The sequence below is a fragment of the Lynx rufus genome, unplaced genomic scaffold, assembly GCF_022079265.1.
Source record: "Lynx rufus isolate CCGP_SWC_20201006 ecotype Redwood Valley unplaced genomic scaffold, mLynRuf1.p SCAF_34, whole genome shotgun sequence".
NCBI lineage: Eukaryota > Metazoa > Chordata > Mammalia > Carnivora > Felidae > Lynx > Lynx rufus.
The window spans coordinates 2,257,289-2,282,197 of record NW_025814850.1 but is presented as its reverse complement, the minus strand read 5'-3'; the positions used below and the strand labels follow the sequence as shown (position 1 = coordinate 2,282,197).

At 58.3% G+C, this 24,909-nt stretch overlaps 1 protein-coding gene across 5 annotated transcripts in view; it reads left to right on the top strand.

Annotated features, from left to right (window-relative positions):
* HDAC5 (histone deacetylase 5) overlaps window positions 1-24,909 on the top strand; it is a 37,051-nt gene that overhangs the window by 4,169 nt on the left and 7,973 nt on the right. Inside the window, exons 2-12 of one of the 5 annotated variants that reach the window (XM_047093272.1) lie at window positions 1,286-1,496; window positions 9,360-9,431; window positions 20,340-20,599; window positions 20,705-20,849; window positions 20,953-21,067; window positions 21,368-21,498; window positions 21,630-21,776; window positions 21,866-21,978; window positions 22,295-22,426; window positions 22,653-22,875; window positions 24,645-24,856. In XM_047093272.1, the coding sequence (XP_046949228.1) occupies window positions 1,475-1,496; window positions 9,360-9,431; window positions 20,340-20,599; window positions 20,705-20,849; window positions 20,953-21,067; window positions 21,368-21,498; window positions 21,630-21,776; window positions 21,866-21,978; window positions 22,295-22,426; window positions 22,653-22,875; window positions 24,645-24,856 (1,572 nt within the window). In that variant the 5' untranslated portion in view covers window positions 1,286-1,474. Of the gene's footprint in view, window positions 1-1,285; window positions 1,497-8,059; window positions 8,147-9,356; window positions 9,432-20,339; window positions 20,600-20,704; window positions 20,850-20,952; window positions 21,068-21,367; window positions 21,499-21,629; window positions 21,777-21,865; window positions 21,979-22,294; window positions 22,427-22,652; window positions 22,876-24,644; window positions 24,857-24,909 lie in introns of those variants that run through there. The other 4 variants (XM_047093273.1, XM_047093271.1, XM_047093274.1 and 1 more) reach the window with 4 other exon arrangements.

Genomic DNA, 24,909 nt, shown 5'->3' with positions numbered 1-24,909 from the left:
TGTGTCCGGGCCATGCCTGACTCCCTGGCTACTGGCTCCAAATGGACCCCTCTCCTGGAATCCTTGATGGCAGTGCAGGGCTTACTGAGAATTAATCCTGCCAGGAGGTGGGGCTGTCCAGGGGGGAGAGCTGGTTGCTTGTCCCTGGCTGGGGGAACCAGGTGAGGGCTTAAACATATACCTCCTTTCAGCCTCACTGGATCACTCAGCTACCTAGTTTTCACTGGGTATTGGAAGACCTGCCTTCATTTGGATCAGATGAATGAGATCATGTCTGGGGTGGATCATGGGCTGTTTAGGGATGGGCCCAGGTGGGTGCCTGTGTAGCGTCTGAGGCTTGAAGAGTACCTGTGGGGCTGGAAGGGGGGTAGCGAGTTGCTGAAGGAGTGAGGCCAGGTTGGAAAACTCACGGTCCTGTAATACTGGGCTGTCCTCCATTATTGTGTTGGTCTGGGCATACCTGTTATTGGGGTCTTTGGTGCCTTGGTACAAACTGGAAAGAAGGTGTCCCTTATTCTGGGTGGTCTCAGCCTGGCTGACTCATTGCTTGGCAGGCAGAGAACAGGTTGGTCTTCAGACCTCCTTGCACAGGGCACAACCTGTACAACACACGCAAAGCCCTGGGTTTGGGCCCTGGACCCTAGTCCGGGGAGTGCTAGATGTGGGGTGCGTGTGTGTGTCTGCTTTTCCAAATCCCTGGAAACAGCACGGGTTATGGGTAGAAGAGGCGGCTACCCTCTTTCCTGGACCTGTTGTTGAATGGGGGAGACCAAGACAGAAACCCTTCACGATTCCAGAGTCGGGTGACACGAGGATCAGAGAGGAGGGAGAAAGTGACTGCGTTCCGATCCCAGCTCCGGCTTCTGGGGCTGGGGTACCAGTTTCTCCCGTAACTTTTGCCAGAGACTCCAGATCAGCCTGCCTCGCCCCACTGCCGTAGACGGTTCAAAGCCTCCCTGCACTTTTTTCCTTTCGTGTACACCCAGTCCCACATCAGGCCCCCTGAGCGAACGAGTCTGTAAGGTCTCCCCACCTGGTAGTGGGCACTGTCACCTGAAAAGGAGTTTGGGTGTGGCTTCTGTAGCCATTTCCCTTTCCTCGAGTGCTGGCAGCCTCACCAGTTAGAGAAGAAGCGAGGGTCTGGCTGTTTTTGCTGATTTCCTCTGGGCCCCTGGGGCAGATGTCCCTCCTTCTCTTCCCCAGGTGTAAACTCACAAGCCCTGAGGTCTCCTTCAACTCTCATTCCTGAGTTGGGGGCCTCTAACCCTGCTCCGTCTCTCCCTAGGGATGCCGTTCTGAGTGCCTGACTGCCTCGCCCCGAAGGATGGCCTCTGATGGGCATTAGAGGCACAGCGGCCCCGGGCTCCTGTCCCGTCCGTCTGTCTGTTTTCGTCTGTCTCTCTTGACATCACCGCAGCTCCACCCCCTCCCGTCCCAGCCCCCAACGCCAGCTTCCTGTGGGCCCAGAGCCGGCATGAACTCTCCCACCGAGTCGGGTAAGAGCTGGGAGGCCAGAGAAGGGCACCCTGGGGTGGTTTTGGCTAAATGAGCTTGTGTGAGTTTCCAGCCAAGGCCAGCTGACCTTTGGGGTCTGAGCTGTAAAGGAACAAGGGGGGTCAGGAATGGAGAAGCCTTTGGAGAAAAAGACGGAGGCAAACCTGAAGTTATTGACCATGGGGTAGAGCTGGAAATTGATGAGCTGACGGTACAGCTTGGCCCTGGGAGGACATGGGTCCAACTCTGTCCCCATGCTTACCTTCTCAACTAGGGAGCCTCCAGTCCCCCTTCTGCCCTGCCCTGTTTGCCAAGACAGGCAGGCCTGAGAAGGGGACATGTATCCCTGAATGTCTCTGGGCCATCTGAGGATGATACTGGAAGATTTCCTACAGCAGCCGAATGCAGCTTCCTTTTTTGTGGTGGTGTTTCTCCTCCTGGTGGAGAGTTTCTCTGTGTTCCATGTTTTTTTCTTAGTGGAGGTTCTCAGGGCCTTTGGCCTTAGCCTTTGCTGGGATGTGTGGTACTGGGATGGAGGGGTGCAGTGATGCGTTGGTAGAGGAGTCTTGGCTTTCTCCTTTGAGTCTGGGTACCCCCTCTCTTCTTGGGCCCTGGATATGGTGGGTTCCTAATTTGGGGTCTTTGGCCCTGCAATTTCCTAGTCCCCTTTGCTCCTAGGAGGCTGCCTCGTACTGCCAGAAATAGTCTATGGGTGAGTCTCCAGGCAGATTTATGGATGGGTGGGTCTGGGTGTATGCCCATGAGGAAGTGTCCAAGTGGCCCGAGCTGGACCCTCAGGAGTTTCACAGGAGGGTCATGGGTCAGTGTGGTCAGAGTAATAACTACCTTCTTTCCCTGGCTGTCTCCTTTGGCACAGTCTTAGAGGGTCAGAGTCCATCATGTTCCATTTTACCGCCCCCCCCCCCCACCCCAGCCCAGCCTGTCCCCCACATCTTTTTCCGTAGGGGTAGAGGGATATTTCCCCATCTTGTAGAGGCAAGACAACTAGGGCCTAGAGATGAAAACCCATTTGCAGGATGGAAGCAGCATCAGGATCCAAGGCTTCTCCCATCTCATTGCTGATCATTGATTTGCTGGACCTGATGCTTTCTTAAAAAAAAAATTTTTTTTTATTATGTTTGTTTATTTGTTTCTGAGAGAGAGAGAGAGAGAGAGAGAGAGAGAGCGTGAGCGCACACAAGCGTGGAAGAGGCAGAGAGAGAGAGGGAGACACAGAGTCCAAAGGAGGCTCTAGGCTCTGAGCTGTCAGCACAGAGCCCGATGAGGGGCTTGAACCCATGAATCGTGAGATCATGACCTGAGCCAAGGTTGGGTGCTCAACCTACTGAGCCGCCCAGGCACCCCTAAAAAGATGGGTTTTTTAATGTTTATTTTTTTTTAATTTTTTTTTCAACGTTTTTTATTTATTTTGGGACAGAGAGAGACAGAGCATGAACGGGGGAGGGGCAGAGAGAGAGGGAGACACAGAATCGGAAACAGGCTCCAGGCTCCGAGCTATCAGCCCAGATCCTGACGCAGGGCTCGAACTCACGGACCGGGAGATCGTGACCCGGCTGAAGTCGGACGCTTAACCGACTGCGCCACCCAGGCGCCCCTTTAATGTTTATTTTTGAGAGAGAGACATAGTACAAGTGGGGGAAGGGCAGAGAGAGAGGGAGACAGAATCAGAAGCAGGCTCCAGGCTCTGAGCTGTCTGCATAGACCCTGATGCGGGACTCGAACTCACAAACTGTGAGATCATGACCTGAGCCAAAGTTGGATGCTTAACCAGCTGAGCCACCCAGGCGCCCTGGACCTTGGCTTTCTGTTGTGGGGACCCAGTGCTGGCGCTCTGTGGCAGAGGTCCTGACCAGGGTCCTGGGGGTTCTGTAGACTCAGGGAAGCTGGCAGCTGGGGGGATTGTTTGGCTTTGCGCCGTTTGTTTTGGTCAAGGTTGTGCCCCTTCCCCTTTCCAGCATGACATACTCAGGGCATGGGCCGCTGGCAGAGTAGGGCCCCGGCTGGTGAGGGCTGTGCTCTTAAGACTCCCCACATCAGCTTTGCCTGCTGAGCCCCCTCCTGCAGGGTCTTTGTTTCCCTTTTGGAGCCTCTGGTCTCTGTCTTTGCCTTCATTCAACCTGTGGGGGCTGTGGCGGGAGTTAGACAGGAGTTAGACGTGGAGAGGTCTGGGTGACTCCCGTGCTGGGGGAGGCTCTGACTTCCTGCTTCCTCCTCTGAGGTGGGGCTGGCCAAGGGAAGGGAGAGGCCTGGTGGGTTCTCCGCAGTCCCGGGCCCACCTCAGCTGGGCCCTGTTGCAGCATGGTCACTTGTGCCCTGGTCGCTTGTGCCCAGCAGCAGGGCCCAGCTGCTCCTTTCCTCTGAGCTACTGTGCTGACCTATCTAGGCGCCACCTGCAGTCACACCGAGCCTGGGTCAAACCCTTGGTCAAGGGAACAGAAACTGCCCGGAGGCATCTGGCTGTGGCTTGGGAAGGACATTTCCCAGCTTTGGGATTTTATTCCCTTACGGCGAAAGGCTAAAAAACATCACCCTTGGCTAGATGCGGTCACTAGGTTGCCTTGCCAGATGCTGGTGGCCCAGGTTCCCCTGGCAGCTGGTTCTGCCAGGGCTGGTAGGAGTGTGGTGGTAGATGGAGGTGTCCACCAGCGCAGGAGGCAGGCAGCCTGGGAGTAGCTGCTGAGCCTGGCCAGGAGGGGCCTCTGGGGCCTGGAGAGCTGGCCTCACCTCCTGGCTGGTTTTCCAGATCCCCCCAGCAGGGGGAGATGCTGTCTTCTCATGTTTGGGAAGGAGTTAGAGGAGGAGGGGGCCAAGAGACTGGGAACCACATTTCAGGACTGTGGAGAGGCCTCAGAGCTGGGGATCGTCGCCCGGAGGCTCTTCCCGTCCAGTTTTCCTGGGGCTCCGGGGCTGCCTCTCCTTGCGGAGGAAGAGCTGCTCTGGGCCGGGGGCGGGGGGTGGGGGGGATGGCTCGCCTCCACACAGCTCTTCCTTTTTGAGGGGCCCCTGCGTCTCCTGTTCCCAGGGCTCAGAGTGGTATCTGGGCTGGGGCTCCTGGTGCCTGTGCCTGGCACGGGCCTGGAAAGCACGTGCCTTTGGCTCCGCAGAAGTAAAATGAAACTGTAGCTGGGCGGGTGGGTGTCCACTTGGCCTGTGGACACTCTGAAGGGAGCCCCAGAAAGAGCGTGGGGCCCTGGGGCTGGGGACAGAGGTAGGAATGATGAGAACGGGTAGTGCCCGGGACCTGGGTGCCCTGGCCCCTGAGCACCCCTCCCCCTCTCCTGAATCCCCGAAGACTCCCTCCTCTCTCCTTAGGGCACAGAACAGCACTGTTCCTTGGTTCCCTCCACTCTCTCAGGGTGGGAGCTTTCCTATTTGGCCAGTGCTTGCTGAGTATCCCCAGCGTGCCCAACCCTGAGCTCAGCCTGCGGAGGGGACACAGAAGGAAAATAGAAGATGGTCCATCCCTGCCCTCCTAACAAACGAGTTAGTGGGAGAGAGTCTCCTGGGTGAGGGGCGGCAGGCAGAGGGAGCAGTTTGCTTCTGGGGCTCGCCCCTCCTCCCCTGGGGGTAGGAGCTGATTGACTTACCTCTGGGCTGGGCTGAACGCCAGCATTTGACCTGATTTGCCTCTTTTGCCGTCTTGGGAGTACAGGCAGAGGCCATTGATGGGGCCGCCTGCTTCCCTGAGGAGGCCACTCCCTGGTGTCTGGCTTCTCTTCGGGCCAAAGGGGGCTCAAGGAGCGAGGCTTTCTTTATTTTTCTGGAACTGGTCGTTTCTGCTCCCCTCAGTGGGGTTGAAGGACTGACAGAGCCTGCCGCCTGTCTGGGCTCAGACAGGCCAGGTTGGAGGAGATGCCCTGGCACCTGGGACCTGGGACCGAGGCCTGCTCTGGTCCCTGCCCCGTCCTCTGTGCTGTTGCCCAGAAGGGAGGGCAAGAGTGAGGCCCGCCGTGGGAGCCAGTCTGGATGGCGGCAGGGCCCCAGGAGGAGGCGGCCAGGTTCCTTATCCCCAGCGTGGGAGGGGAGACAAGCTTCATGACAACACCTGCCTGGCCAGCACCTCCCAACACACTCCACACTTTCTCTCCTTCCCTTTCCCAGGAAGGAGGGAGGGAAGGCAGCTGCCCCCTCCGGGTGACCAGAGAAACTGGGGCATGGGTGTGGGGTGGAGCCAGGAACCTCGGCGTCCTGCCTCCCAGCCTCGGGCTCAGGCTCTGCCTCTGACGCCCCCCCCCCCCCCGCCTTAAGGGGAGGCAGGCACCCAGCCCCGAGAAGGAGAAAGTGGGTCAGTACGGGCGTGGGCCTGGGGTCTGGGAAGTGGACTCTCTACTTAGATGCCCCCTGGCACACCTGTGCTTACTGTAGATTGGGATCTGCTCCGCCCTCCTCTTCCCTGCTTCATCAGTCGAAAGGGGTTGAAGGCTCAGATGGGACGGCAGGGTCAACCCTGAGGGGATGTGAAAGCTGCCAAAGTAGGTGTTCACGTTTTTCCGGGACTTGGTTTCAAATGGGAGGCTTCAGCCAGCACCTAGCGTGGAGCCTGGCACACGGCAGCTCTGTCTGATGCCATGGGGCTGACGGGCTCCAGCATGATGGGGGCTCAAAGGGCAGGAGAAAGCTGGAGGGCAGGCAGGCCTGATGTCCCCAGGGCCGCAGGGCACCTGGTACCCTCCCTCGATCCAGGGTGCTCCTGAGCCAGCCCTCGGGTTTTCACTGTGCACGAATAAGATTTGCTTTCTTCTCTTAGGTCAGGGCACTACCCCAACCTTTTGTGCCCAGGAAATGAGAGCCTGGAGGAACTCAAGGAGCCAGCAATGGCCTCTTCCCCTCCTCTAGATTTGGAAGGTTAGGAGGCCTGAGGCCGGCCTCTGAGGGAGGGAATGAGATCGTTGTGGTCTGGAGGGGATGGTGCCAGCTGCCAATGGCGTTCACGCACCCTAGGCTTGGTGGGTGCTCTGTGAGGTTTGTGGGATGACACATGGCGGGGCTGGATGCCTGGTGACAGAGAAATGAACCACGAGGAGAGGGGCTGTAGAGTGGGAAACGTTGAGGGTTGGACATGAGGAAGACCTTATTGCATCACCTGAATCTCAGAAGGAGAAAAGACACTTGTTCTCACCCCAGGCCTCGTCTCCACCTCCCCTGGAGGATTCTGGGAAGTGCGTTGAGGATTGTCTGGTTGTCTGACGCTTTGCTTCCCACTTCGTGCTGTTACAGGAAGTCCTAACAGTGCTGGGAACTGCCCCGAGCCCCAGGCTCTGGCCACCTCTGGTTGCCCAGTCTCCTGCGTGCTCGTATCTTTCCTATGCAAGGAGTTCTCTTTCCTTAGGTTTCTGGCTGCTCCAGCTTCTGGGGGCTCTGCTTTTGAGGACGTCCTCTCCTCCGGAACAGGGCTCCCCGACCATATTCTCCTGTGCCTGGGGCAGGCAGAGAGAGCCAGGACAGGGCTAGCCAGCCCTTCTGGTTGCTCCCAGCGTGGGTGGGTGGAGTCCTGAGCTGGGAGGGGCTCCTGCCCCTGGCTCTCCGGGCTGCCTTGAGTCTGCTGCCCATCCCCTCACTGAGGGGACTTTGGGTTTTTGCTTCCCTCCCTCTTTAGAGAGTCTGGTTGGCCAGGATGAGGTTGGGGCAGGAGGTGGTGAATGAGGTCCCCAGACCCACCCTGAGATGTGTGCCAGCGCCAAACCCCTGCGGGGAGCACTGCCGCATCACCATTTTTTTAGAGTCTGCCTTGGCAGAGAAGCTGAAGCTCCAGATCTTTGTTCGGGTCCTGTTTCCCGCCCTCCACCCCAGTGTCCGTCTTATTGTGTGAGATCAGCTCGTCTAGCGCCTGGGAAAGCCCATTTCTGCCACCTCCCTGTCTGTATGGTCCCCCACCTGAGGGCAGGAGGCCCCTCTGCTGTCATCCCTGCTTGGCAGAAGCTGGCTAGAATACCGGGCTGCAGGAGCCACGGCTACCATGTCCTTGGTTGGCCAGCTCCTTCAGGGCTCCTGACAGGAGGGTGAGGTCATCCAGTCCAGGGAGAGGACAGGTGTCCCTGGCTCCGTGCCTGGAGTTGGGGGCAAGGAGGGGCCAGGAGGGGGCTCCAAAATAGCAACCGTGACATCAGGAAGGGGGAGGGGGACCGAGACCCAGGAATAACCAGGCTATTAAAAGGCTCCAGTGAGGTCAGGGGGCCAAGTGGGATCTCTGTACCAGTGGGAGGTATAACCCGAGGAGAAGGGACGAGCCAGCAGTGAGCAGGGTAGGCGGGTGTCACAGGTCCTCGTGTGCACTAGCCCTAGGTCCCAGTAAGGCCCCAGGAGCATGGGCTGCCGTGCCAGGCCTGGAGCCGGTCGGGAAGGGCTGGGTCCTGGCAGCCTCTGGAGTCTTCTTAGAGGGGCTCTGTCCTCACGTGTCTTCCTCCCTGGGTACTGGGGGTCATCGTACCTGTGAATGGAAACCCTGGGGCAGCTTCATGTGTTCCTTTGTGTAGGAGGCAGTGGGCTGTGGTGGTTAGCACTCAGACTGGAGCCTCAGACATCCCGGCCTTACCATTTAAGCAGCTGTATGACCTAGAGTGAGTGACTTCATCTCTGCCTCAGTTTCCCCATCTGCACCTATCTCCTGAGGTCATCGTGCAGAGTAAACGAGGTGATGTATGTGCTGCCGTTAGCATCGCACCTGGTACATAGCCAGGGAGGAGCTCCGTGTGCCCAGAGTGGGCAGGTGCCCCCGCCCCCCGCCCCGCCTCCCCCCCCCACCCGCTCCCTTCCATGGATGCGGCAAGGCCTATCGAGGAACTCTCCCTGCCCCCTGGAAGGAAGTGGAGCAGCCCATGGAGGCGACACCCCTAGTGGGTAGGAGGGAGCTGCCATTTAGCTGCTGCTCAGGGGTCTCCCTGCTGGTTGAGGGGGTGGGGAGGCACCTTCCAGCTCCGAGGGAGGGCGGAAGTTAAATCAACTCCCATCTGGCTGTTAGAAGGACTCCAGGGAAGATGTGAGGTTAGGCCAGGTGGCCCTGTCTGCCACCCTCTCCCAGACCCTTCTGGTTTCTTTACCTGCTCTGATGGCGAGAGGGAACATAGAGATGGAATCTGGCTTTTTGGTCTCCAGCCCCTCGCCTGCCAAGAATAGTGCCAGAGCAGCTCCTGAACACATGGGTCCTCTGGCCTGTGCCCTCCTCCAGCTCAGCCTCTGGCCACCCGGTTCTGTGGCCTTGGCCCTGAGTGCAGGCCCTCCCCTGTTCCCATCCCCCTGCCTGGCGCTTCCTCCTGGGGTGGAACGCGCCTCCCCCCCCCCCCATGGGGCCTCCGCCAGGCCCGGGCTCCTGGCAGCCGGCCGGCGGCTCCCTGAGCATGCTCCACCTATTTATAGACAGGGCCCTCCCCCAACTGCTATTTCAGTCTCCTGCCAGCTGCCGGCGGCTCATTCGGGAAGGAGGAGCAGGGAGCCAGGCCCAGAGCTGTCACCCAGGGCTGGGAGGGAACACAGAGAGCCCGCCTGCCTGCTGAGCTCCCCTTCCTGTCCCCTGAGCGCCCAGCCATACCCCGGCTCCTGGGAGCTGGGGAAAGGCCAGTGGTCCCATGCCCCTCTAGAGGAGAACCGGGCCTGTAGCTCCAGAGCCTCCTGGCTCCTCCTGCCGCCAGGAGTGCCCGGGCCGGATGAGGCACCTCCCCACAGCACGGGTCCCAGCAGCAGTGGCCTAGGGGAGCCCCTGAGCAGTGAGGGCCCCGCCCGACCACCTTCCCTCTGGCCGCCTCCCGCCTCTGGCGGCCCCCTCCCTGGCATGCTGCTGGTGCCCAAGGCTCAGGGGCTCGTGGAGATGCTGCAGACCATCTATGAGACGGAATCCTGTTTCTCAGCAGATGGGATGTCAGGCCGGGAACCATCCTTGGAAATCCTGCCTCGGACCCCTCTACACGGCATCCCTGTGGCAGGTAAGTGCTTTGCTGTCCCCGCCTGCCCTCTGCCATTGGGCATCCTTGTCCCTGGGGCTGAGCACCTGGCTCCAAGCATCGCCCAGACGGGGTCCTGCTTAGATGTTTTTGGAGGGCTTTGTTGAGAATGTGTGGTCAGGGGAGCCGTGCTCACTGACGTCGGCTCCCCTGCCCTCCCTGGCCCAAACCTGCCTTCCCGCCGTGCCCTCCAGCTGCACTCTGCTGCATTCTGGAGTCTCTTTGGCCTCCGGCAGGGTGGCAGGGTCGGCGTAAGCTGCTGGGGGCTGTGGAGTACTGGAGGATCCTGGCCTAGTTGGCACTGTGGTCAGAGGGGAGGAAGTGGGTCAGTGACCTGCCTCCCAGCGGCCTGCTCCCCAGGTCTGGACAGGGGCATGAGCCATAGCTGAGTGTTCACGAGAGTAAAGGCCACCCCAGCTCCTGTGACTGAGTTCTTGGGGGCGGTGACTTCTGCAAGTCCCCAGTCAGGAGTTCCCCAGATGCGAGGCAGTTGTGGTAGGGTTGGGTAGAGGCTGGCAGCTTTGGGGTGTCGGGGGTCTTGACTTCCTTAGCTCCCCATCTCTCCTTCCGTCTGGCCTTGATTTCATCCCATCTCATGACAGCGAAGGCGTGTCACTCTGATTCTTAAGGGCTTGAGGACCCCCTAGGACTGCCACTTTATCAGCAGGGACATTTTTGGCTCTTGCCGGGGGGTGGGGTCCCCCAGAGCTGGGCCACTCCCTCCCTCCCTCTCAGGAACCTGTTGGCAGCATGAGGCCTTTCTGGCACAGCCTTCCCACCAGGCCGGCACCACAAGATGCTTCTTCTAGGGAGGGGCCTGCTGGCCCCATGCCCGCTTGGCCCCTCCTGGCAGTGCCTTGGTGCTTGGGTGTGGGTGTCTGTGTGCATATGTATCAGGAGTCTTTGCCTTTGGATAGGTGGGTGTGGGTCCCAGGCTTTGAATTGGAAGGTGGGAGCTGTGTGCCTCCGTGGGTACCTGTGATTTGGCTCTAAGCTGTCCAAGGATGAGGTTGCAGCTGAACTAGGATACGTGAGAGGATGAATGTTTTGGGAAGTTTTGGAAAATCTTTGGGATAAGGCCTGCCATCTGCCTGGGCAGTGATGCCCGCAGTGTTTCCTAGGGAAGGGGCATAACCCTGGGAACCAGCCCTGCAGGGTGCCCACGCAGGCCCCTGTGTTGGGGGCATGACCCTGGGGGCTGGCCGTGCAGAGGACCTACACTGGGAGGGAGTATGAACACAGGAGCGCTCTAACCCTGGTCTGGATGAGCCGGCGGCTCTAACTGAAGACCTGGCCTGAAGCCCCTGGGAGTCGAGCTGGTCTCTTGGAGAGCAGAGGACTGACTGTGTAGAGCATTGCTTGCAGGCAGATGCCATATCGGTCCACCCATCCTGCCCTTCTCCCGCTGTCCCTTGCTTCCCAGCAGCAGCTGGCGGTTGGCCTGAAGTTTCCTCCTCAGCATGTTCTCTTACCTTCTTTCAAGTTAGACCTCAGAATCCTTGCGGGCTGGAACCCTGCTACTCTTATCCCTTCCCTGAGCCTCCTGTCCTTGCATAGACCCCCCCCACCCCCTGCCAGCATCTCTCTCTAAATCCCTGTGCCCCCGCCACACGCACACTGCCTAGCCTTCTGATCGGTGGTGTGGTCCATGCTGGCAGGAGGGAGGTGTGAGTCACCTCAGCGGCTCGGGGAGAGGGCTAAGAATGTTCCCCCTGCGCAGCTCTGATGCTGTGTCTGTGACGCGGCTGGGGACAGATATAGGCCTGGAGCTCGGCTGCCTTGTTTTTTTTTTTTGGACTCTGGAATGTAAATAGATGTTTCAAATAGAAACGCTTTAACCTTTGGGTTAAAAAAAATCCACCCCGGATAAACACGGCCATGAGGGCCCAGGCAGCCTGGTGTTCCCCCACCCCCACCCCCTCCCGCCTCCTCTCCCCATCTCTTGATCAGTCTCCAGACAGGATGCAAAAGCCTGTGGCTAAAAAAGCAGGTGTCCAGGGACGCTTCTTGGGCAGTGTGTGTCGCCAGGCCTCCCCAGCCCGACGGATTGGGGAAGAGGACTTTCCGGGGTGGCTGTCTACCCTGGACTCTGCCTACTCCAGTGGCAAATCTTGGGAACCCTATTTTAGGGCTATCCTTCGCTCCGTGGGCTGTCTTGTTCCCCGTCACTTAGCACAGTGCCTGGCACATGGGTGAATGAATGTTGCTTGAAGGGCTGGTGTCCAGAGCTGACGTCAGGATTCCTGGGTTCTATTCTGGGGCTTGGCCCTCTGGGTGAGTAGACAGATACGGTGAGTTGCCCCCATGGGAGAGCCAGAGCCTTGGCAGGGGGTGCTCCCGGGGGATGCAGGGCACTCTTTGCTGTTGCTGCTTGATGAGGGGCACAGATTGCAGCTGCCAATGGTGCCATCAGAGGTCTTCCTTGACGGGCGCGGTCTCTGCCTGGCCCCTCTACAACAGCCCAGCCCACAGTGGGCACTCCCCTCACTCAGGCCTGGTTGCAGCTTGGGGAGCCTCGGAGCTTGCACCCCCGTGTGGGATTCCCAAAGATGCGGTTCTGGGGGATCCCCGTCACCCTTCTGTGGGCTCTGGATTCCCCTGTGGCCTGGACTGGACAGAGCTGATGCTTGGGCATCGTGCCGGATTTTCTGAGCAGGCATGGAAGAGGAATCTCCTTTACCCAGTGAGGGAGGGTGTGAATCCTGCCTGTGCCAGGAAGGGATGCTCTGAATGCTGGGAAGTGCCATGGGGTTGGGGTTTGGTATTGGGGTTTCCCCTGGATATTCTCATTCACGTTCTTCAGGCCATTCCCAGCTTGGCTGGGTGTGTGGGTGTGTAGGTGTAGGGGTGCGGGGAAGGTAGGAAGGGCGAGGCTCAGGTGGGAAGGGAACTAATATTATAATGCACTAAGTGACAAGAGTATCAGGTGCTTTCCTTACCTCGTCTCTTTTAGGAAGATATTATTAGCCATGTTGTACGATTGAGAAAGATCAGAGAGGTTAAGGAACTCGCCCAAGGTCACAGAGTAAGTGACAGCTGGGATTCAGATTCAGGTCTCTGTGAAGGGCTGCGGCCAACCCACACAAGCGTTCCTTTGTGCACCTTTTTTAGAGGGGGCCCTTCTTCCAGGTGGATACATCTTCATGCCAGGGCACGTGGCTTAGCAATTGGAGCGTGGGCTAGATTTCAGCCCCAACTTGCCCCTTTAAGTCGGTTGCTCTTTGTATACACAGCGTGTATACACAACCTGCCTTTGTGCCTCTCCAGTTTGTGCTCCTGGAGAGTAGAGACCAGTCTGGCTTTGGGGGGGACTTCTGAGGTTTCTGAGAGGAGACTTTGTTCTCTATGAGTAGTGGGGAGCCACTTGGTCAGCTCTCCCCCTCCCTGCAGGGATTTCAGGAGAGAAGCGGGCTCAGGAACAAAGTTGAACACTCCATCGCATTCAGACAGCCTCCCCTCCCCCGCCCCCCCCCCCAGCCCCTCCGACTTCATCACCTCTTCTTGTTTTTGAGACCCTCAGCTGTCCCTTCCCTGCTGCACAGCTGCCAGACAGGAAATCAGATTAACTGTGTCCACACACACAGCTGTAACAGCTGTCAGGTTCGCAGCAGAAATGAGTGCAGCCGGACCGGGGACACGGTGAGAAAAAGTAGTTCTCCAACTTTCAGTCGTACCCAAAATACCAAGGGAATATATTAAAATGCAGAGCTCCAAGGCTTCGCCCCTGCCCTCCCCCACTGAAGGGTTTGGATTCTGTAGGGCAACCCGGGAACCAGGATTTGGGACGCATGTCAAATGGTTCTGATGTGTGTAGACCCGGCCTATGCTTGGAATAAGGGCTGTGTGGACAGGAATCATGTGGACGGGGTCGTGGGGCCCGGCAGCCTGCCTGTGGATGTCACCAGCCTCCCCGGAAGGCCTCAGTGGGCTCTGGGACTCCTCGGAGAAGGGTTGACCGCACCGGGAGGAAGGCTGTGGCCCCGGTCAGAGTCAAACACAGCCCCCGGCCGCCTGGCGGTCTGCGGAGGGGGGATGTCTTGAGACGCTGGGCAGCAGGTGTGTGAACCCCAGCTGGGGTGGAGGATTATGGCAAGTGGCCAGGTGGGCAGGGCACCCCGCTGGATGCTCAGGGCCGCGTTGTACTTGCGGTGGGTGGGTTGGGGGGGGGGTGGGGGCAGAGCCCCTGCCCTGGGGCCCCTGCTGTCCACCCCAGGTGTGGAGTGAGCAGTCCCAGCGACAGCTGCAGGCTTTGCGATTAATGCGCCTTTTAACTGCTTCTCGCTTGGTGCCCCAGTGTTTCCTGGAAATGGTGGGGCTGGGAGAAGTGAGTCTGTTTCTCTTCCAGATAGCCGTCTGAGATGAGCGAGTAACTCTCTCTTCACCAGTGAGAGATGCTCGTGCCTTGCACCAGGACTCTCTGCACCCCCTAGGCTTAAGGTCCATCAGAGGCCCGGTCTGCCTCAAGATTTCTGGGGGTTCCAACCACTCAGCCCCCTTCTCACTGGTGCTCCTGGACTCTGGTGTTCTGGAGGCCAACGGGGTGCCCCATCTAGATCCCTGCATCCTTAATGCAAAGTTTGGCTCCTCGCCCCATCTCTCATTAAGTGCAGGAACAGCCCTCAAGGTTTCTCCTGTTTGTTTGTTTGTTTGTTTGTTTGTTTGTTTTTTCTTCTTTTTTAGTGGGAGGCAGATGGAGAGCCAGAAGACCTGAGCTAAGCCTTAGCTCCCCTGCCTCCCTTCCAGATGATGTTGGACAGATCTCTTTGATCTGTGGCCTCACTGTCCTCTGTCACTTTGGGAAGTTGAGTTGCTGATCTGCAAGCCCTTCCTGCACTGATATTCTGAGAGTCTCTGAAGTCAATTGCACGTTGCTTCTGCCTTTCCAGAAGAGGGGCCCAGGAAGATGTGGGATGGTACTGGGGAGACAGTTGGAGCCTGCAGTGGAGTGAGGTTAGATACCAGAGAAGGCTTTCTGACTGCTTGGAGTCGGGACCCCCAGAGCAGGGATCAAAACCTTTGCTCCTCTGTGCTAAGCAATGCTTTTGAGGGACCAGAGGGATGCCACGGCCGTGGGCTGAGCCGCAGAGGACAGAGCGGCCCTTCTTGGAGGTAGCAAAGCAGCAGAAACGGCCTGGATGTGCTGTGGTTGGGAGGAGGCCGTTCCCAGGATTCCTTCTCTGGCGCTGGGATCTCTCGCCGCTGGCCGGTCCAGTTCACGTTGTGCCCCATAGGCAGGGCTTTGATCGGGACAGGACCACAGAGTGACCTTGCAGCAGGCTGAAATGAGAGAGCTGAGGCCTCGCTCTGGCGGGGGTCTGAGCTTGGCGTAGCGCTAAGTATTTTGTATCATGCACTTTAGAAACATTCTGAGAAGTGGTCCCGAAATCTTCCCCTAGACTGCCAGAGGGGTCGAGGATAGAAACAGATACCAGGAGCCATTAGTAACAGCCCTGACTAGCATCTCCTGAGATCTTCCCGGGCACAGCGCCAAGCTCCCCGGCGTGTCCTCCCCTGAGCCTAAGCGCTCTGGGAGGAAGGTACTAGTCTTACTCCCATTTCACAGATGCCCGCACGGAGCACCGAGAAGGTGCTCGGTGCCTTGCCCTGGGAAGTGGCGGAGCCTGACTTGAACCCTGGCATTCTCTTGCTCCAGAGCCCTGGCTCTTAACCATCATGTGATGTGTCTGCTTGCGTTACATGAGAAGCTGTGACGATTGCTAGGTGAGAGTCTTCCCCAGCTCGCACATGTGGAAATACCGTCTGAATTGTGGTAGAACCTGTTGAGCCTAAATTGGCCTCACTAGTCACGTAAGAGCACAGAAATAGATCATGGGAAACCGTCCTTGGTGGGGAGGAGTCATCGGCATCACGGGGAGGAGTGTGAAAGGCTGTTCCCTGCCTCCTTCCCAAAGGCCGAGGAAAGGACAAACCCCTTTTCCCATTCTCCGGAGGGACAGAACGAGGTCATTAGCCATTTAAGGAAGCTGCTGACTGCCCCGCGTGGAGAGGGAGCTCCTGAGGGTACGGGGTGCTGGTGGAAGGTGCCGCCCGCACGTTGCTCTCCAGTGGGGCCAGTTATCCAGGCTGGCTGGTGTGGAGGGCCCGGGATGCCCTGCATTGGAGCCAGGCTGTTTAGGTTAGTGTTCAGAGGGTGGGATTCCCTGCTACTTAGCCGGTGGAATCTTCTACACAGCGGCCTAAGAGGTTTGTGCAAAAGAGGGGGCCGAAACAAATGATCTCAAAGGCCTTTTTCCCCCCTTCCCCTCTTTTGATAGGGTAGCTCCTTAGATCCAGGGCGTTTCTGCAGAGGCCTCATTCTTTTTTTTTTTTTTTTTTTGGTCCTGTTTATCCCAAACAGCTCAGCGCACCCCTCTCTCACACTCTGTGTACCCTGGGTCCCTTCCTTCTCCCCTAGCCTTCTGTGGCTGGTGGCTCCTGGGAGCAGGGTCTTTTTAGAGCCCAGCGTTAAGCTTTTTAGGTCTGTTGGACGGGTCCACTTGCTGTGCTGGCCCCTTCCATCTACATCTTCTCCAGGGGGAATGAAAGGTGCCATCTATCCGCTGCCAGGGTTTGGGTGACAGGTATTCTGGAGTTGGTGATTTCTCCATTTGAGGGCTTGGAGCCGGGGCATGGCTTGCAGTATGCTCAGAGCAGGAGGACAGCTTGGCCGTGCCCTGGAGCACCCAGATTTGTTTTTCGTTTTGAACCCTTGTTCCCAAAGTACCGCGAAAACCTGCTCCTCCTGTCCCAGAGCTCCTGCCCGCTCGGGGGCAGTGTCCCTCTTTGTCTGGACACTCCTTTTGGTCTCAGGCTGTGCTGGTGGCCGTCCCAGAAGTTGTCCCGTCAGCACCTGTACTATCTCCCCCTGAGGAGCCAGGCTATCTCTGCTTGCGCCGCCCGAACCATCTGCCGTGGGAGCCCCAACTGGGCTGCTGGGGTTCATGGAGAGGTGGGAGACCCAGATGGATGGGAGAGAAGTATCATCGTTAAGAGTTCGCCACTGCCCAGGTGTTCCTGTGAGCTAGGCAGGGTGGCCCCTTCTGAGCCAGCGCCTGGTATGCGTGGGGCCACTCTGATGGCTAGAAATACGCAGCCCTGCCCACTCACCTACCTGGGCTGGGGCTTCTCCATGGTGGCAGTGTGAGTCAGTCTTGCAGAAGGCCGAGGACAGGATGGTATTGCCACTTTTTCCTAAGGCCACCACTCCCAGGCAGAGGGGTCAGAATCCTTCAGGAGTAGAGTATGGAGCAGGGTAGACCTGGACCCTTCCAGCTTCCCTCTGTAGGAGAGATTACTGTGTGGGCTGTCTGGCTTCCACTCTGTTCTCTACAGCTCTCTGTCAGAAGGAGGCATGGGGGCTGGGGGAAGGACCCAGGGCCTTGCCCTCCCAACTGATCCCTCTCCTGGCCTTTCAGGGGGCTCTTTGCTAGCCAGAGTTCCCAGCCTTTCCTCTTAGGGAATATTCCACCCCACCCCCCTCTCTTCCCTTTCCAACGTCCTCCCACTTTCTTGGTCCACCAGGAGGCGGTCGAGAGCCTTCTCCTATCTTGACACACCCATTTCTCCCGCCAGGTGCTTGGTTCTAATGGCAGCCACCGCCACCTGCTCTGCTCATGCCAAGCTGGCAGAGGGCACAAATCCTCTAGGGGGTGCAAGGCCAGCCGGGCTCTAGGTTTTGTGCCCAGCAGACTTCACCCAGGAGGTTCTGTGCCTCCCCCACATCCTTTCCCTGACTCCAGCTGCCCAGCCGTCACCCCTTCCATCATAGATGGAGCCAGGTTATGACCCGGCAGAGCCCTGGGGTGCTGCATTTTGTCGAGGCCCTCCCAGGGCCTGCAGGTTAACATTCTCTAGTTGGCTGTGCTTCCTGCTTGCATGGGAACAAGGTTGTTCCCGGAGCCCGTTGGCCGTCCTGCCACCTGCATACCAATGGGGCTGTGGCTCCCACTGCATTGGGGCCTAGCATCTCTGCTGTGGTGGCGGCTGCGTGGGAGCCCTGGTGGGAGATTCCCCTTGCCTGATCCCGTGCCCTCTCTGCAGGGCTCCTGCAAGGGAAGCCAGCACTGCTGGCTGTAGTTCCATCCCTAGCAGGGTTATCTGCTGGGAGCCAGGAGTGCTTGGACCCCTGCCCTTCCCTGGGCGGGCAGGCTGGCAGGCATCCGGCTCCTGCAGCCCCAGCAGCCCCAGCACCGCCGGGAGCAGCAGGTTGAAGCCTGTCCTCCTCTTGGCTGAGTGGTCAGAGTGCCACGGGCCAAGCCAGCCTCACTGAGGAATAGATAACTCTCCAGCCGGCTTGGGGCTTTGTTGAGCACTTCTAGTACTGGGGAGACCTGAGGCTGGCTGCTGATTCCTTGCTGTCACCCTGCTTTGCACCCTGGGTGGGGTCGGCCACCTCCAGAAAAGCCCTTTGCAGGGCCTTTCCGAGGGCGCTTCCTCCGGGTGCTGGGGCAGGACGTGGGTTGGGAGGGAAAGTGAGCGAGTGTGTGTGTGTCTGTGTATGGAACCCCACCCTCCTGGCCACATCTGGCCACTCCTGCACATGTGGCTCTGGCCTCGTGGCCACAGAGTCGTCAGTGTGGCTGGCGGGCAAACCGCAGAGGAATGTGCCTAGCAGTGCTGGGCGGAGAAGGGGCTGGTGGGGACCGAGATACTCTGCTCAGGCTTTACTGTCCCATCCCCACCTCCACTGGGTCCCAGGGGCCATATTCAGGCATAAGGGTGGTAGTGGGGCCTTAGCCTTCAGCAGGCTTTGCCCCTGCCTGGGTGACACTCATTCAGTATGGGTTCCCTGGAGAGATCCAGGCCCATGAGTTGCACAGGGTCTAGAAGCCTCTCTTAGCTCAGCCCTTAGTCCTCTCCCAGCTCCCTCTCCACTCCCGATGAGGATCCATGATGGGGGCCTGGGCAGACCCCTGCGTACGAGGGGAGGAGACACTGGTAGCCACCAAGATGTTGGGGTCCTTCCTTCTCCAGGCCCTTCCTTGCCACAGGAAGGTCTTCCCAGCTCCCTGTGGCCTCCCTGGGCTGGAGTGAGGAAAGTGAGGGCTTTCTTTGGAGAATGAAATGGAAAAGAAACAAGGTGGGTCGGCCCTGCCTCTCTCACTTCCTCCTTCCTAGGCAGTGGGTAGCCTGCCTTCCCCTTCCTGCTGGAGGCTCTGTGGAGTGTGGGTTGGGCTTGGGGCTCCCTGCTGGTGTGGTGTTTGCCCAGTTGCCCTGGCAACCACGGGGCAGTGGTGGGGAGTGACATTCAGTGACCAGAGGACAGTGTACAGGGATCAAGAGGTCGAGACCCATGCTTCCCATAAGCCCATTGGAACATTTGCCTCTCCCTGGGGCCCCCTCAGCCCATTGCCCACATGGGGGCCTGGACCCGAAGTCTTGGGACCCAGCAGACCGCTCCACCCCTTTCCCCTCCCCAGCGGGTTCTCCCTGAGACCAGAGTTCTGAGATCTCTGCCTGAGCTCCAGCCTCCGCCCCCCTTGCCATTACCCTTCTTCCTGTCTGATTCCCTTTCCTTTCCTGTCTCCTCCTCCCACCTCCTCCCTGCGCCTGCCCGCCCATTCTCTCATTCCCCCTCCCCCCAGGCACAGCTGCTGTTTGGCTCACTCTATATATAGCGGCATTTTCGGGGTAATTACAATAAAACTGTTGAAAGGAGATAATCCAGCAAAGGAAGCAGAGTCTGACTCCCAGCCCCCTCCTGTCCCTGGTTTGGTGCAGCCCTGCACCCCCTTTCCCTGAGTCCTCCTGCTCCAACCCCCCCCCCCCATTCTTACAGCCTCTCCCTTGGGCCCCATCTTCCCTAGCTGGGTGTGGAGCAGAGAAAAGGGGAAAGGGTACGGGTGTCCTGAGGTCCCCACAGGCTTCTCCTGGGTTTCCCAAGCGCCCTGGCTGCCAGCCCCATCAGTTCTAGAACCAGCCTCTGTGCTTCAGTTTCTTTAGGTTTCTTGGCAGGGAATGTGTGATGCTGAGAGGTGGGGAGGAGGCATGGGAAGGATAGTGGTTAGAAGCCTAGGGTTTGGATTCACATTCTGGTTCTTTGATCACCTGGCTGTGTGTGTTTGGTCATGTACTTAAACCTTTTTTTCTTTCGGGGCACCCGGGTGGCTCAGTTGGTTGAGCGGCCAACTTAGGCTCAGGTCACGATTTCACAGTTTGTGAGTTTGAGCTTCGCGTCAGGCTCTGTGCTGACAGCTCCGAGCCTGGAGCCTGCTTCGGATTCTGTGTCTCCCTCTCTCTCTGACCCTTCCCTGCTCATGCTCTGTGTCTCTCTGTCTGTCTCTCTCAAAAATAAATAAATATTAAAAAAAAATTTAAAAACCACAACAACCTATTTTTTTTCTCTTTTTAAGTTTATTTATTTATTTTGGGGGGTGGGGAGACAGAGACAGAGAGAGAATCCCAAGCAGGTTCCACACTCAGCCTGGAGCCCGAGTCGGGGCTTGATCTCACGAACGGCGGGATCACGATCTGAGCTGAAATCAAGGGTCAGACGCTCAACCTAACCGACTGAGCCACCCAGGTGTTCCTGTACTTGAACCTTTCTAAAGCCCGGCTTTCTCGTTAGGAAAGTAACTCACGTAAGATGCCCAGTGGTGTTAACAATACGAGACAATGTATTACGCGTTGAGCACTCACGATCTTCCAGGTGGCGTGCTTCACGCTTTTGCGTATTTTCTTATTGAAGTTCATGGCTTGGACCTCAATTACGGAAGAACACTGATTCTGTGGAGCAGAGGGCTTTGACGGCCTCCACCCCCCACCCCGCCTGCCATCTATTCTCTTGGGTCTAGTGGGCCTGCCGGGGAGCTTTCTGGGCCCCCAGCATGGCTGCCACGGCCTAGTAGCGGTAGGATCGGGCTCACTGACGCCTGTCTCTTCTCCCTGCAGTGGAGGTGAAGCCGGTGCTGCCGGGAGCCATGCCCAGCTCCATGGGGGGCGGGGGTGGAGGCAGCCCCAGCCCCGCGGAGCTGCGGGGTGCCCTGGCGGGCCCTGTGGACCCCTCACTGAGGGAGCAGCAGCTGCAGCAGGAGCTCCTGGCACTCAAGCAGCAGCAGCAGCTGCAGAAGCAGCTCCTGTTCGCCGAGTTCCAGAAACAGCACGACCACCTGACGCGGCAGCATGAGGTCCAGCTGCAGAAGCACCTCAAGGTGAGCGAGGGGGGCGCGGGGGGGCTGCCCAGACCTCCGACCCCCGCCCGGACCTGGCTCACCCCATCCCTCCTTCCCCCTGCCCCCCTCCCTGTGCCTCTGCAGCAGCAGCAGGAGATGCTGGCGGCCAAGAGGCAGCAGGAGCTGGAGCAGCAGCGGCAGCGGGAGCAGCAGCGGCAGGAAGAGCTGGAGAAGCAGCGGCTGGAGCAGCAGCTGCTCATCCTGCGAAACAAGGAGAAGAGCAAAGAGAGTAAGGCCTGGGGCCTCCCGCTCCTGCCGCCCCCCCACCCCCCGCCCCCAGGCTGTGGGCTCCTGGCCCTGAGCACCCAGGTCAGCGGCGCCCTGTCCTGCAGGTGCCATCGCCAGCACTGAGGTGAAGCTGAGGCTCCAGGAATTCCTCTTGTCGAAGTCAAAGGAGCCCACGCCAGGCGGCCTCAACCATTCCCTCCCACAGCATCCCAAATGCTGGTAATGGCCCTGGGCGGGCATGGGTCACAGAGGTGTGTCCCCCCCCTCCCCCCCCATCAGGGGCTGCCCGGTTGCAGGATGGCAGGGGGCTCCTGGCCGGAAGCCAGATACAGGCCCTGCGATCTCTCTCGGGAGACGAGATTGCCACCCCTGGCTTCCCTCCTTGTTCCCCTCCCCAGATCCACTTCCTGTCCCTTCATGCAGTGGGTATTTCCAAAATGTGACTGCCACTAGGTGGCAGGCCCAGCTGGCTGGGTAATAACCTAGGTCTGTTTCCATCCCCACCCCGTACCCCCCCAGGGGAGCCCACCATGCTTCTTTGGACCAGAGTTCCCCTCCCCAGAGTGGCCCCCCTGGGACGCCTCCCTCCTACAAACTGCCTTTGCTTGGGCCCTATGACAGCCGCGATGACTTCCCCCTCCGCAAAACAGGTGAGCAGTGCCCAACCTGGCCTCCCAGAGTATGGCTCCTTGGAGGTAGGGGTGGGAGTGTGAAGGGGCCAGGCTGCAGGCGTGTGCGCATCCGTGTAGCTGTATCTGAGCCCTGCCTACCTTCTCCCTAGCCTCTGAACCCAACTTGAAAGTGCGTTCGAGGCTAAAGCAGAAGGTGGCTGAGCGGAGAAGCAGTCCCCTCCTGCGTCGCAAGGATGGGACAGTCATTAGCACCTTTAAGAAGAGAGCGGTTGAGATCACTGGTGCTGGGCCTGGAGGTAAGGGCTCCTCTTTTGTTCCTGTTCTGAGGTCCTGGGAGTGGGGGGTGGCTCTGAGCAAGCCCAGGTGACAGCCAGTTCTCCCATAGTGTCGTCCGTGTGTAACAGCGCACCAGGCTCCGGCCCCAGCTCTCCCAACAGCTCCCACAGCACCATTGCTGAGAATGGCTTTACTGGCTCAGTCCCCAACATCCCCACTGAGGTACAGGCCTGCTGAGGGCTGGGCGGGCGGGCCAGAGCTGCTCTGTTTCCCTTGGAAGAAGGAAGGCAGCTCCTTCCTGTCTGTCTTGCTGAGAGTACCCGGCAGGGACCTCTCCGCCCATGTGGACAGGCTAGAGGGACCTGTTGCCTCTAAGTGGGATTTGTCCCATGGGCCTCTGAAGGACTATGATCTCTCAGTACTGCCCAGGTGGGGCTTGGTGTGGGGAGCGGGGAGCGAGGCACCATTCAGAGCCCTCGGCCCCAGGTGGCCCCCCCTTTGCCTGCTCTCATGCCCGTCTCTCCCGACTGCTCCCTAGATGCTCCCCCAGCACCGGGCCCTCCCTCTGGACAGCTCCCCCAACCAGTTCAGCCTCTACACGTCTCCCTCTCTGCCCAACATCTCCCTAGGGCTGCAGGCCACAGTCACTGTCACCAACTCGCACCTCACGGTAAGTATGAGGCACACGCCCCATCCTCCCTCTGGTGTCTAAGTTTGTGGTCCTGGGTGCCCCCAGCTGGGGTTTTTGTCCTCACAAGGCCCCGAAGGAGATCAGATGGCCTTCCTCAGAGTTGGGGGGTGGGAGGTGGGTGGGTGAGGGATGCCGATCCAAAGTTGGCGGGACTGGGGATGGTATGTGCCTCTCCTTCATTTCCATCTCTCTTTCCCTCCCCCAGGCCTCCCCGAAGCTGTCAACGCAGCAGGAGGCCGAGAGGCAGGCCCTCCAGTCCCTGCGGCAGGGTGGCGCGCTGACGGGCAAGTTCATGAGCACATCCTCCATCCCCGGCTGCCTGCTGGGCGTGGCGCTGGAGGGTGACACCAGCCCCCACGGGCATGCCTCCCTGCTGCAGCACGTGCTGCTGCTGGAGCAGGCTCGGCAGCAAAGCACCCTCATCGCTGGTGAGTGGGGGCGGCAGCTGTGCGAGGGAGTGGGTGTCAGGCTCCTCCTCCGAGGACGCGAGGCAACCACCAGGGAGTAGCCGGGGACACTCTTCAGCTCTACCACAGCTCCCCTCCATGGCATCGTTGATTTCTTCTGTATCGCGTTGCTCGGACATTATCGAGCACCTCCAGCCCGCCAGGTGCTGTTCTCCACGACATCGATTGCTGCGATGTGCTCAGGTTCCAGAGCAGTGCCGTCCAGTAGAAATACAACACAAGCCACGTGTGCAACTTAAAGTTTTCTAGAACCGCATTAAAAATATATATAAAAAGAGGGGCGCCTGGCTGGCTCGATCAGCAGAGCATGTGACTCTTGATCTCGGGATTGTAAGTTTGAGTCCCGTGTTGGGTGTGGAGCTTACTTAAAATCTTTTTTTAATTTGAATTAAATTTCATTTCATTTCATTGTTTTAAAGTTTATTTAGAGAGAGAGAGAGAGGGAGAGAGCACACACACATGCACAGGTGTGCACGTGAGCTTGTGAGCAAGGGAGGGAGAAGGAGAGAGAGGGGGAGAGAGAATCCCAAGCAGGCTTCATGTTGTCAGTGCAGAACCCAGTGAAGGGCTTGATCTCCCGAACCGTGAAATCGTGACCTGAGCCGAAATTAGGAGTTGGACACTTAACCAACTGAGCCATCCAGGTGCCCCAGAATCTTTTTATTTTTATTTTTCATTTTTTTTTTTTTATTTTAGAGAGCACACAAGTGGGGCAGAGGGAGAGAGAGAGAGAGAGAGAGAGAGAGAGAGAGAGAGAGAATCTTTAAGCAGGCTTCATGCTTAGTGTAGAGCCTGACATGGGGCTTGATCCCATGACCCTGGGATCATGACCTGAGCTGAAATCAAGAGTTAGACCCTCAACCGACTGAGCCACCCAGGCACCCCAAAAATAAAAGCTTTAAAAAAATTGTGAAAGGAAACAGGTGAAATTAACTTTAATATATATACGTACACATACATATTTTTAAGATTTTATTTATTTAGTTATTGTGCACACCCAGCGAGGGGCTTGAACTCACAACCCTGAGATCAAGAGTCTCACGCTCCTCTGACTGAACCAGCTGGGTGCCCCAACTTTGATATATGTTTAATTCGCTAGGTCTGGAATATTACCATTTCAACATATAATCAATATAAAGGGTTACCTATGAGACCATTTACTTTGTGCTTCATACTGTCTTGGAAATCCAGTTGTGTATTTCATGTTTAGAGCCCATCTCAGCTCAGGCCACATTTTAAGTGCTCAGGAGTCGCATGTGGCTGCAACTGTGGGATTGGATGGCACGGCTTTGGGCAGTCAGACCATAAGCAGCCGGTGGCATCAGAAGAGGTTCTGCTTAAAAGACAAGTGATCCTGGCCCCCAGACTTCCCCACCTGATGGGATCCTTGTCTATGATCAGGGGGGTCTCGTTGCCGTTGGGGAAAGCTAGTCCTTGTTCAGCCATACTGAGGGCCTAAGACCGTATGTGTAGTCATAAGGGAATCAAAGAGAGAGAGTGGTGAATCCAGGATGGCTTGCGGGAGGCAGTGGCTCTGAGCTACAAAACTGTTGCATTGTGGGGAGGAGGAAGAAGGGGGCTCAGGTTTGGGGGCAGGGTGCCCCAGGCCCCTCCAGGGTTTCTCCTGATCATGTCGGTGGTGGTGTTCCAGGAGGGGGAGAGCCTCGGGGTAGAGGGGGGCAGCCCGGAGCCCCGACAGTGATGGTTACTCGCCTTTCCCCACTGCACAGTGCCACTCCACGGGCAGTCCCCGCTGGTGACAGGTGAACGTGTGGCCACCAGCATGCGGACAGTGGGCAAGCTCCCGCGGCACCGGCCCTTGAGCCGCACTCAGTCCTCCCCGCTACCCCAGAGCCCCCAGGCCCTGCAGCAGCTGGTCATGCAGCAGCAGCACCAGCAGTTCCTGGAGAAACAGAAGCAACAGCAGCTGCAGCTGGGCAAGGTGAGCTGGGGGAGGCGAATGGCCAGGGCTGTGCTGGGGGCAGGACACCAGAC